At 39.5% G+C, this 12,685-nt stretch overlaps 1 protein-coding gene across 1 annotated transcript in view; it reads left to right on the top strand.

Moving 5' to 3' along the window:
* The window catches only part of PPTC7 (protein phosphatase targeting COQ7), a 59,909-nt gene extending 47,552 nt beyond the window's left edge, over positions 1–12,357 (top strand). The window contains exons 4-6 of the mRNA XM_075834715.1: positions 3,436–3,559; positions 4,288–4,417; positions 6,690–12,357. Coding sequence (XP_075690830.1) covers positions 3,436–3,559; positions 4,288–4,417; positions 6,690–6,748 — 313 coding nt within the window. The 3' untranslated portion in view covers positions 6,749–12,357. The remainder of the gene's footprint in view (positions 1–3,435; positions 3,560–4,287; positions 4,418–6,689) is intronic.
* Positions 12,358–12,685: the final 328 nt, after the last annotated feature.

The following is a 12,685-nucleotide window of genomic DNA, read 5'->3' as shown; positions in this document are numbered from 1 at the left end:
CTCAGGACAGCGGGCAGATTAACCATAACCTGCTTATGCCAAAGCACATCTGACCCAAATACGACCTTTCAATCCGGTAAAACCACAGAAACAGGAGAGGACCTGGGGACGACGACACGCATACAGAGCAAAACCAGGTACCAAACGTTATTTTAGTTAATTACTCAATTCAAATCAATAGGGGGGAAAGGAGGACCGGGCCACCATGTTGTCCCCCAAGCTAATCTCTTTGGGGGGGGGGGGGCCCCATGTCATTATTCCAAAGCTGTGGAAAAATGGCTTAAGGACAACAAAGTGAAGGTAATGGAGTGGCCATCACAAAGCACTGACATCAATCCCATAGATAATTTATGTGTAGAACTGAAAGTGTGTGCGAGCGAGGAGGCCTACAAACCTGACTGTCAGGAGGAATGGGGCAAATTCCAGAAACTTAGGCTACATTCACACAAGCGTGTCAGATTAATGCGTGTGATTCTGGTCCGTGTGTTATGTATCCGTGTTCTTTGCGAGTGGCATGCTTTGTTCACGCACAGGCAAAACGTTTTTTTTTGGTTTTTTTTCTGTTGAATTGATGCGCAAATCACGCATCGCACACTGATGTGTGTAAAAACGCACAAATATAGGACATGCAGTGAGTTTCACGCAGCGGACTCTCGCTGCGTGCAAACTCACGCATGTGTGAACAGCCCCATTGAAAGCAATAGGTCCGTGTGCTGCGCGTGATTTCCATGCGCAGCACACAGAGGTTATTCACCTTCGTGTGAATGGGCCCTTATTGTGAGAAGTGTGTGGAAGGCGACCCAAAACGTTTCACCCAAGTTACACAATTTAAAGGCAATGCTACCAAATACTAACCACGTGTATGTAAACGGTAAACTTCTGAGCCACTGGGAATGTGATGACTCTAATAAAACCTGAAATCTCATGTCTAGTATTTATTCTGACGTTTCACATTCTTGAAATATAGCAGTGATCCGAACTGTCCTAAAAGGGAATGTGTAGTAGGATTAAACGTCAGGAATTGTGGAAAACCCAGAGTTGTAATTAATGTGGCTAAGGCTTCGTTCACATGACCCCGATTGAAACCAGAAGTTTCTGTTTCCATCACCATTGATTTCAATGGTGACTGATCCGGTGCCCATGGTTCCCGTTTGTTTCTGTTGTACATCGGACCTGTCTCTTTGCCGGAATCAATAGAGAAGCAATAGCGTAATCGACTACGCTATTGCTTCCGGCAAAATTATGGGTCCGGTGCACAACAGACAAACGGGAACCATGGGCACCGTAACAGTCACCATTGAAATCAATGGTGATGGGAACGGAAACCTCTGGTTTCTGTCGGTGTCAGTTTGTGTCTGCTCAGGGTCCCGTTCTGACGGAAACCTCAGACGGAACGTCAGAACGGGACCCAAACGCAGATGTGAAAGAAGCCGAAAGTGTATGTAAACTTACGACTTCAACTGCAAGTGTGTGTGTGTGTGTGTGTGTATGTGTATATATATACACACATACATATGTTTTTTTAAAAATCTATACATATATTTTATTTTCGAAATTAGCGTTACTATTGAGTCTCCCAGCAACAGCAGTTGATCATGGTCACACCAGTGGGGTCCCCTGTAGTCTTCTGGTCTGGAGGGGCCCCACAGTTTAAAGAGGGCTTTCCAAATATATTTATTTTAAGATACTATTAAATTAGGTGTCATTTTTTATAAAACCATAATAAGGCCAGCTTTCAACTAGAACCGCTATCGTTCAGTCATGGGTGATTGTTTCATTCAGGAGTCTGCATATGTCTGCTATTTAGGGTGCAGTCACAAGTGGCAGATTTTGTTTCAGAATTTTTTTTGCGACAAACTCTGTCTTATTCATCGGAATAAAACTTCCAGAAGTCCATGCACCTTCTACGGAAACCACCCCATTCAGATGAATGGAACTAATTTTCCGTCGCAGAAATTTCTGCAACAAAATCTGCCGCATGTGACCGTACTCTATAGGGGTGTTTTGGACCTTTACGCCCACAGCAACATTTCTACTTCAGCAATGCAGCATTGTAAAGGTGAATTTGCTTCTCTTTTTTTTTTTTTTTTTTTTTTTAAGGTAGTTTTGTTCATAAGTAATATTTATCCCAAAAATTTATTTTCTAATCCTCCAGTGCATAGCAATGCCAAATTTGTCCAACATCTGACGTCAAATGGAAATTTGTCTTTACGGCTATGTTCACACCTGTTTCAATGTGTTCCGTTGCTCTGCTTTGTCAGGACAACGGGTGTCAACGGTGGACGACGGAAACCATTGACTTCAATGGGTTCCGTCGGGGTGCCCGTTATTTTACCGGAAACAATAGCGCAGTATGCTGCGTTATTGGTTTTGGTAATCTCCGCCGGATTTGTGACAGAGGCCCCTAACTGAGCCTACAACGCAGATGTGAACAGGGCCTAAGTCTTAACTGTATCTCCCTCCCTTAGCTGCGGATGCAGCCTCTGTGCAAGGATGGCAATCATCCAGGTATAGAAATTTTTAAAGTTTAAAAAAAAAACGTCCGTCACATGGCCACTTTTTCCTGTCTTGTAAATGTACCCTGTTATCAGTGATTAGTACACACAGGCATGCAGAGAAGACACAGAATCGCATATTCTGTGTATGCCCCACGTCCCCCTGCACAGGGAATCCCTGTTATGTCATCCCTGATGTCACAGGGTTCCCTAGCAATTGCTAGAATGCAGAAGCAGTGGCTCCTGCATTTGGGAACACATAGCTCAACATAAGCATGGTGTTCGGGGTTTTTTTGTGACCGGGAACTGATTATCTAAATTCCCTGTCACATTATAGGATAAGGGTTGTCAATGTGACAGCCCGATCCTGACAATGACACATCGTGCCTGAGCACGTGGAGCCATTAGTTGACATTTAAATTAATGGTCTTCTGGCACGGAGACCATGCCATTAGCCCGTTCATTTACATGGCGCTAAAGGAGTTAAATTTGCTGCAATCATGCTTTAGTAGAGACTGATGAGCGAGTGATGTATGGGAGTCCTCATTTCCTTTAAACAGAACTGTAGGCATGTGATCAAAGTATCATGTTGCTTTCACATCAGTGTGAAAAAATTTCCAGCAGCACACGGTGTTCTTGCAAGGGAAAGCAACTCTACACTTGGCAGCAAACCCTGTTTTAGATGGGAGTGTTCAGAAGCCAGACTGTTCATAGGATGTGTGCAGACTCTTCTCTTCCCAGCCCTCCGATGGCACACAATGCACATTCAGCAGGAGTCTGACCGTTGACCTGAACCTTGATGTGTCAATGAAAATGTTCTAGCACACAAAATGATTAAAAAGAACAATAATAACTAGTACTAGTAGATCTGTAGTAACTAGTGGAGACAGGTGTTTCTTGTGCATTTATAGCGTAATTTTTGGCCTTGCTCTTGTTACAGCCCGGATGCTGCAGACAGTAGTTCATTTGATGTTCAGCTCGGTGACATTATTCTAACAGCAACTGATGGACTCTTTGACAATATGCCTGATTATATGATTCTTCAGGAGTTAAAAAAGTTGAAGGTATGCAGCTATTTGTAATCTTATTCATGTTCATTATATGTATTTAGTACTTTTATTTTGGAAAGGTCTTTCATCTAATTATCTAAGACCATGCCAATACTTTGAATAAACTATAAGGCTACGTTCACACACAGCGAAATTTCCGGCCGAAATTTGCCACGCAATGCAGATTTCTAAATCCTAAGCATGGCAGTTTCTGCTGCGGAAAGTGCACGGATTTGTTGCGAATTTTCCCCCTTGATTTTAGTGAAAAAGTAGAAATGCGCAAGCAAATCGAAGTGTTGCGGAATGTCTGCAGCAAAATATGCAAGTAGATAGTTTTATAATAATAAAATAAAAATAAATACTTTACTCCCCTCCCATGGTGTTCCCTGTGGCAATGCTTCCCTGGTGCCCGCCTGTCTCTATACACCAGGCCTCCAGTGATGACGGGTCATGATTGCCGCAGCTAATCGCAGGCTGTAGAGACATGGAGTCCCTGGAAGCCGGGCGTACAGCGCGTGGCTTGGAAGCGTTGCCAGTGGAGATGAGTGTATTGTTTTTTGTGTTGATTAATTTTAAGAGTGAATCTAAGCAGGGGAAGCTTTTATAGATTGTGGGACCAGAAAAAGGGAGCTGTAGTTTAGTCCCCTTTTTTATATTCCATTTCAGCATCACTGGGGCCGGTTATTGGACTCCAAAACAGAGTTCATGATGTTGCACTACTGATGAATTTTTCTTCTCTCCAGAACGCAAATTATGAAAGTATACAGCAGACGGCACGCAGCATTGCAGAGCAAGCCCATGACCTGGCATATGATCCCAATTACATGTCGCCATTCGCACAGTTTGCATGTGACTATGGATTGAATGTTCGAGGTAAGACTGACGGAAACTGGGATTTTGCATTCGTATAAACAGTACATGCACTGCTGACAAGTGTGTGTATAGATGAATGGATGGATAGATATACATAAAATATTGGCTGCATTTCTGGTGCTATAGGCCAAATGCACACAATCTGTATTACGTGCGGATTCGCCGCTTGTTTTTTTTTCCGTGGAAAATCCATAGCGTAATACAGTAAAGTAAATGAGATTCCAAGTAGTCTAATCTGCAAGTTGCAGAGTTTTTCCACACTTAAGTTGATCTGCGGTGCATATTTTAAGATCCGCAGCATGTCCATTTATCTTGCGTTCCCGCCTCAGAATTGTTTGACCTGTTTTTAAAAAAAAAACAAAAAAAAAAAACTCTCAAATCGGCAACTTAAAACTGCACCTACTTCATCAAAATGTAAACACTGCACCTAAAAATACATCAAAATATGCGCCATTAAGTGCAGATTTTACCCGCGGTATTACATGCATACGTTGCGTAATTTGGTGCAGAAAATCTGCATCAAAACCGCAGATAAATGCATGTAGCCTTAATGTGTTGAAAAACCCCTTAATGAGAACCTTTCACCAGGCCATGCATGTGCAGCATCTAATGGGCAGGGCTGCACTCCGGCGACTGCGCTACTGGTACCGTCAAAACAACAAAACCCTGTCACAACGGTGGCCAACAGAAACCATTAACAACGTTTCCGTCTGACTTTCCGTTGGGGGGGCGGCTAGCCTGACGGAATCCCTAAATGGAAGGGCAAAGCTGATGTGAACAGGCGCTTACCAAAGGCATTAAAAAAAAACAAAAAACAATTTTCACAAAAAATAACTATGCAATAATAAAAAATAAAAAAACCCCTACTTGCTATCCGTCCGTAAAATTACAAACTATTAACGTATCGTGCTATTTAACCTGATGCGTGTAGGCTGTAGGAAAAATGTATTTAGCTTTGACAGAATCGCTGTGTTTTTAGTCACCTTTCTTCCCAAAAATGTAATAAAATGTGATTTGAAAGGTCGTATGTACCCTAAAATGATACCAATATAAACTACAGTTCACCTGCAAGAGCCCACAGATCGCTCAGTCGACGGATAAATAAAGCTCCAGAATCTGGCGACTCTTTTTTTTATTTTTTTTTTTTTTTTCGTTCTTCTACAAAGTGTTTTTCATTTGTAAAAATAAGCACATAAATTTAGAATTTCCGTAATCGCATTGACCCGCAGAATAATAACTTTTCGTTGATATCGCACCGTGAATGCCGTAAAAACAAAACCTCAAAAACTATGAAGGCATTGCGTTTTTTTTTTGGGGTATTTTTCAATTCTACCTCACAAAATAATTCAGTTTTTCAGTAGATTTTATGCTACATTAAATGGTATAAATGAAACAATACAAGAGGTCCTGCAAAAAACAAGCACTCAGACGGCTATGGCGATGGAAAAATAAAAAGGTTATTGCTCTTTAAATGCAAAGATGGAAAAACGAAAATGAAAACATTTTTAACCTCCTGGATGGCAGTCGGTGACCGCTCCCTCTCCAGTGCTTGGGCTAAACGGTATGGTCCTTTTTCATGCATCTCGAGCGCAGCGTGGAATAAACTGCTAGGTGGTTAACTTAGTCCAGGATTTCTGGCTGGTGGCTAAATACTTAGAATTTTGTTTACTTTTGGATGCTAATTTATTGCCTTTTATATTTTACTGTATTAACGCTTTAGGGTATGTTCACACGATGAGAGGCATTTACGTGTGAAAAGACAGACTGTTAACAGCTGCCTCGTTTCACACGTAAATGCTCCTCGTAATTTACGAGGCGTCTGAGACGCTCGTAAATCTTGAGCTGTGCTTCATTGAGTTCAATGAAGAACAGCTCAAATTACGTGGCAAAGAAGTGCCCTGCACTTCTTTGCCGAGGCAGTCAATTTACGCGTCGTCATTTGACAGCTGTCAAACGACGACACGTAAATTACAGGTCGTCTGCACAGTACGTCGGCAAACCCATTCAAATGAATGGGCAGATGTTTGCCAACGTATTGTAGCCCTATTTTCAGACGTAAAATGAGGCATAATACGCCTCATTTACGTCTGAAAATAGGTCGTGTGAACCCAGCCTCAGTGTGTGCATACGCTTATCTACAAGACTACTATATAGGCAGATTACAGTTGATGTGATTGAAATAGTCTAGTATAGACATACATTTTTTGCTGTATAAAACTAAATACATGGACTTCAACTTTTTTTTTTTTTTTGTTTTATTTTTTTTACTTAGGAGGAAAACCAGATGACATCACTGTTCTTCTGTCAATTGTAGCCGAATATACAGACTAAAATGCCTGGAACATCTGCTACAAATTTGTGGGGTTTCTTTTTTTTTTTTTTTTTTTTTTTACTTAGGAGGAAAACCAGATGACATCACTGTTCTTCTGTCAATTGTAGCCGAATATACAGACTAAAATGCCTGGAACATCTGCTACAAATTTGTGGGGTTTCTTTTTTTTTTTTTTTTTTTTTTTTATTCTCTACAACCCTTGAACTTCTAATTATATGTTGCACTGTATCCTGCTGGCAGGACTGCAATTCTTCAAGATTTCATTGGCTAGTTGTGAAAGAATGCTGCCCCCATATTACAACGGAGGACGTTGTTGAAACCACTACTGTTTAATGAGGAGCTCTCCTCAAATCCTATATTTTACTTCATTACCCAACCAAAAGCCTCTTAAGGACATGTTTCTTTTTAAAGCAGTTCTTTTATCCGTACCATGGATCTTGCCTCTGGATATTAGTTTTGCCAAAAAGCACACGTGGATTCCTTAAAGGCTATGTAAACTTTTGACAGATCTTTTTTTTATAAAAAGCAAATAAAATCACTGTTTTTTGGTGCAACTTTCAAATTTAGGTGTTTTTTATTTATTTTTGCTTTGAGATACAGCTGCTCTGTCTTCTGTATACAGAGCAGTTGTATTTTTCGCGAAGACCTGAACCCGTTAGTTCCGCAGACCTGACAGATTCAGTGTCAGCGGTAAATGCGTGTCGGACACGCAGGATCCACCCGTTATCCATCACATCTAAGTTCATAACCTAGATGTGACAGAAGACAGAGCAGCTGTATCTCAAAGCAAAAATAATTTTTAATAAAAACAAATTTTAAAGTTGCACCAAACACTGACTTTTTGTTTTTTTTGTTTTTTTTTTTATTTAAAAAAAATAAAATCACTTTCAAAGGTTTGCATAGCCCTTCAAAAGGTTGTGATTGGTTAAAAAATACAAAAATACAGATTTTGTAATCCAGCAAGTTTGTGTTCTGCAGTTTAGTAGATGTTTAATTCCCCGTCATCATTATTTTACATCAGAGAACCTTGACTTAGAAGCCTTTTATATTCTGAACTGCTGTACTACACAAGACATGGAGTTCCTTCAAATGGTTGTTGTTTCTAAAACTACTTAACTTAAAGCCATGTTTATGTATATTATATACAGATCTGTATGTAATATGTATTTTGGGTAACATTTCGTGACTATGCAGTGAAATTCTACCGGTCACTAATGTTTTGGGTGTAACTTTCTTAAGTTGGTCACTTTAAGGACTTACTGCATTTTAAAGATTGCAACACAGAAATATTATGTGACTGATTTCATTGTATTTTCTACACGTGGTGTGTGTAATGTTACCTCAGATTGTATATTCATTTTTGTGAAATTGTATATTTGCATACCTATGTTGAGATTTTATTTAAATGTTGTTAACATGTACCATGTACATGTCATAATGATCGCACATCATGCTTGTAACAGGCATTACATTCTCAATGAGTTTTTCATGTGTATGCCGTTAAATGTTTTTTCTCTTGCTAACTTTTTGTGTTGTCTACACAAGGTCACGTTGAAGGACTTCTGATATTGCCTTAACTGCCCAATACTTGACAAAGTAGGAAAACCAGCATATGTTGTCGCACACAAAAAAATTAGAATTTACTAAGGAAATTTGACATTCATTGCGGCTTGCCTTATTCATCCGCATCTTTTATTCTTTTCACAAGTAATCTGGTTATCCTTTCATCTGGACTCGCCGTTCATTTTTTCTTTTTCTGCTGTATCTACTTCCATGTTACATTAGCATCTACTTTTCTTTGTATGTTTGGTGTCAAATGAGTGAGAGATTTTAACCAGTGAAGAATCCCAAGTCAAAGAACGGCAAATGGATATCGGACTGACTCCCACCAATCCTGCTGTTCTGATGTCTCATTGACATGTTGGAGCAGATGATAGTTAATGTAATGTTGTTCTCCTCAATCATTCAAATGTTCCTATCGTTTTTTCACTATCCGTAAGTGTTGTACGTTTGCATCTACCCAAAATGGAATCCTCGGCCTGCGGTTGGATGGTAATAACTGAAGAAATGTTTAAACGTGTCAAATGTCCTAACTATTGGAACATATTTCACTCAGTCAGAAGAGAACTTTTTGGTACCATAAATATATTGATCAATTGCAACCAGTTATTATTCTTATTTGGCAAAAAAATTGTTACATTTGTGTCCCGCTTTATTCATGTATCTTACGTTGTTTTTTTTGTTTTTTATTAGATGTGTTCTATCCACAGCATAATTATATAATGAGAAAGAAGTGGCAAGACACAAACAAAATACGTAATTTGGCAGTGGCTGGTTTATTTATGTGGACAAGCTAATATGATTTTACTTTGGAATGTGCATATGATGTTGGCCACACCATATATACTTTAAAGTTATTAAATGTCTTCGATACATTAACGTCCTACAGACCGCATATTATAATACATGTAAACAACATGCCAATTTTCTTGTTCTTGGGTAGCGCTCTTCTTAAGCTGGTCATACATGGGATGGTCCTACTGCTCTGCCTGCGGTACCTGTATTGGATATTTGTGGTTGCACTGTCACTTTAGTGCGAGCAGATGATACCCCTGCCAATAAAGATTGGCCCATATCAGTAGGTTGCCCGAGCTGCACTGGAGATTGCAACAACTTGACTAATCTGCTCCAAGGGCATGTTCATTCTGATCCCCCTAATTGAAATGTGGGATCAGACCATATATGAGCGCACCAATCCATTCTTCTTCTTTTTTGATGTATTCCGTGCAGGTCTGTGAAAGAAAATTTTTATTCTTCCATTGTTTTGTACAGGTCATAGTGTTTGTTCTTTAAGAACAGATGCTGGGTTAGGGGGGGGGGTCTGGTCATGTCTGAACTATTAGGCCCCCTGCCCACAGGATGGAATTGCTATGCGGAAATTCCATAGCATTTACGTAAGATAATTGACATGCTGCAGATTAATAATCGGCACCGCAGGTCAATTTCTGTAAGTGTTTCTGCGATTTTTTATTTTTTTTTTCCCCGCAGCTTGGGGATGAGATTTCCTAAAATGTCGTCCACTTTGCTGCTACTGTAATACGTTGCGAAATTACCGAACGGGAATTCTGCAGCAGGAGGCCTTAAGTGATAGCAAAAAAGTTTTGCCCGTTCTTTGTTTTCCATATTGTTTAACTGCATTTCCCAACCCGCCATAGATTTGTATGTAATCCTGAAGACAACCTCAACTCACCTTTTTTTGATTATTTGTTTGGAACTTTTTTTCAAAATTGTTTTGGAATGTTAACATTCATTAAGGATCCTTCGTCATCCCTTTTTGAATTCTTATCGAAGTTGTAATTCTGTTGAGTGGCCAATTCAATGTCTTAATTGTTTTGTAGTGTTGAGCCACTTGTAGGGATATCCCCGTTGCATATGAAGTCGCCATATCCACGCATGCATTTATAGACTGGGGCTTGTAGTCTTGTTCTGAGGGCTTTGACCAATCATATTCTCTGTTACTCACAGTGAATGTGAGGTCACATGACAATCCAGTTAGCTGTCCATGTAGAGAGAGGGCTGCTAAATGATTTATTTTAAGTGGACTGGACATGGGGGGGGGGGGGTTGTTTTATGAATCTTCATGAGCAGTCATTTTGAAATTCAGAAGGATCTGTAAGTTCTATGAAGGAAATCTGTTCTCGCGTAGTTCTGAATTTATTGGTAGTATTTTCAGATCTAGATATGTACAAAACCGAAAATTTATTGAAAGATGCTCTTTACATTCAAGAATTGTGTCCTCAAAAGATCTCCTTGATTGGAACTGCGTAGGCAACCTGTCTGGTTTACGCAGGTGTGTGCCGCTAACGGTGAGTTTTGTGTATTGATCTTTCTATTTTCTATGCCACAGCAGTGTGATCAAATGTTGTTGCCTGCTCAGCCATGATCCCCAGAGTTTTCTTTCAAGAATCCGATTCTTAATGCTAATTGCTCGTTGTTGTAGACCGTTAATCAATCCGGTGTGCCATTGGCCCTGAATAATGTAAGATTCTCCCTTTTTCAAAAATAGTTCAGGCTACTATAAATAGCAAACCAATGACCTATGTTAGATGCATGAAATGTCCCAACTCTGGGACCCGCACCCATCGAGGGAACGGGATCTGGTGACCATGTTCAGTTTCCTGACTGCCACATGCTGGATTGAGTATAACTGAGAATGCAGCGGGCAGGATTTGGTCTCTGGACCGCTCCTCTTTTTATAGCTGAGGGTCCTAGTGGTGGGACCTGCACCTAAGATTGGAATACCCCTTATTACCACATAAATTGGAAGACCGAATGTACATAAAGGGGGAATATATATATATATATATATATATATATATATATATATATATATATATATACACATACACATACACATACACACACACACACACACACACACGTACGTGTGTTTTTTCTATCTGTTTCTATACCTCTTCTCATAATGATCAAAGTTATTGAATATTGAGCTGTGTGGCTCTTGATTTCTCGCTCAATTAACACCAAAGACGGGTAACATTAATAGCTTTCCATCTTTCTAAAAGCAATACTGTATTATAGATGCTTATTTTTACAATGCCACTTATGTGATATTCTGCACTCTACATGTCAGCCCTGTCTCTTCCTTTTAATGCTGTCTGCGCACAAAACCTCTATTTTAAGATGATAAAAAAAACATGCACTTCCTAAAGTGAAAATGGCAATGTGATCAAAGTTGATTCTAGGACTAGTTCTGTGAGACGTGTAAATAAATTCTCTTTCTGTGTGTGTGTGTTGAGAGTTTAAATGTTTTGTTTTTTGTTTTGTTTGTTTGTTTTTTTTAAAAAAAAAAGGGATCTTCAGCTAGTAAAATGCTGTTTTATCCGTGTCTCACTACATCGTGTAAATATGCATTAGTGGGAATGTTTCGTGTGCTGGCTCTTTCTGCGGATCTGCTAAATGACAAGTGTAATTTTAAAATAAATAAACTCGACTGAATGTGTTGCTTTAATTTGTGTGTCCTCCTTCTCTGGAAGACATTGCACATTTGCTTTACTGAGGGTTAAAGGGGAGTACAGAATAAAAAAAAATGGCTTCTTCATTTGATAAATGGTGCCACACTTGTCCATCAGTACTGTGTGGTATTGCAGCTCCCATCCATTAAATTGAATATGGCTGAGGTGTAATACCACATAAAACTCGTGGACAGATATTAAACAGTTTTTAATCTGCCATGTTTTTCTAAACCTGTAGAACCCCTGAAACCTGGATGTGCATATAACAAGTTTTTGGGTGAACTGACAGATGAAGTCTTGCAGTGTATAATGGTTCAGTTATGAGATGTTACATTTCTACCTTCTAGTCTGAAAATCTACTTTCAGATCTTGAGACTGTACTTGCTAGATGTTGGCAACAAGGGTACATAAACTGAGTACTTGTATGCTTTTTGAGATATATACATTGCTTTGTTTCTAAATGCAAATGTCTGCATTTCATGTATGATGTGTAACAAGTATGGGAATAGCCTCTGTAAATATATGAAAGTAAACTGTAAAATTATTTAATAAATATAGTAGTATTTATACTAAAATATCTGTCTTCATGATTTTGTTTATCAATGTTTTTTTTTCCCCGTATGTATGTCATTGAAACTGCAACACCAAATCGAGGAAGTAGCACGAGTCGCTAAGATCTGCTCCAATCTGGCATGTGGGAGGGGTGACATCTGACGATGACTAAAGGGAATGACCGCAAGAGGTGTGCGGAGGCAAACCTCTGATCGGAAGAATGGTGCGTAGTGATCCATTCTGTAGTGCATGTGAAATTTGACGTCACATATTAATAGTAGGGCTGAAACCAGTGTCTAAACAAACAATCAGAAGGCGTTTGCACGACTTTGGGCTACGAGCTGGATGTCT

This window comes from Rhinoderma darwinii, chromosome 1 (genome assembly GCF_050947455.1).
Source record: "Rhinoderma darwinii isolate aRhiDar2 chromosome 1, aRhiDar2.hap1, whole genome shotgun sequence".
Lineage (NCBI taxonomy): Eukaryota > Metazoa > Chordata > Amphibia > Anura > Rhinodermatidae > Rhinoderma > Rhinoderma darwinii.
Note: the sequence above shows the minus strand (reverse complement) of the source record. Positions and strands in the feature narration are given on the sequence as shown.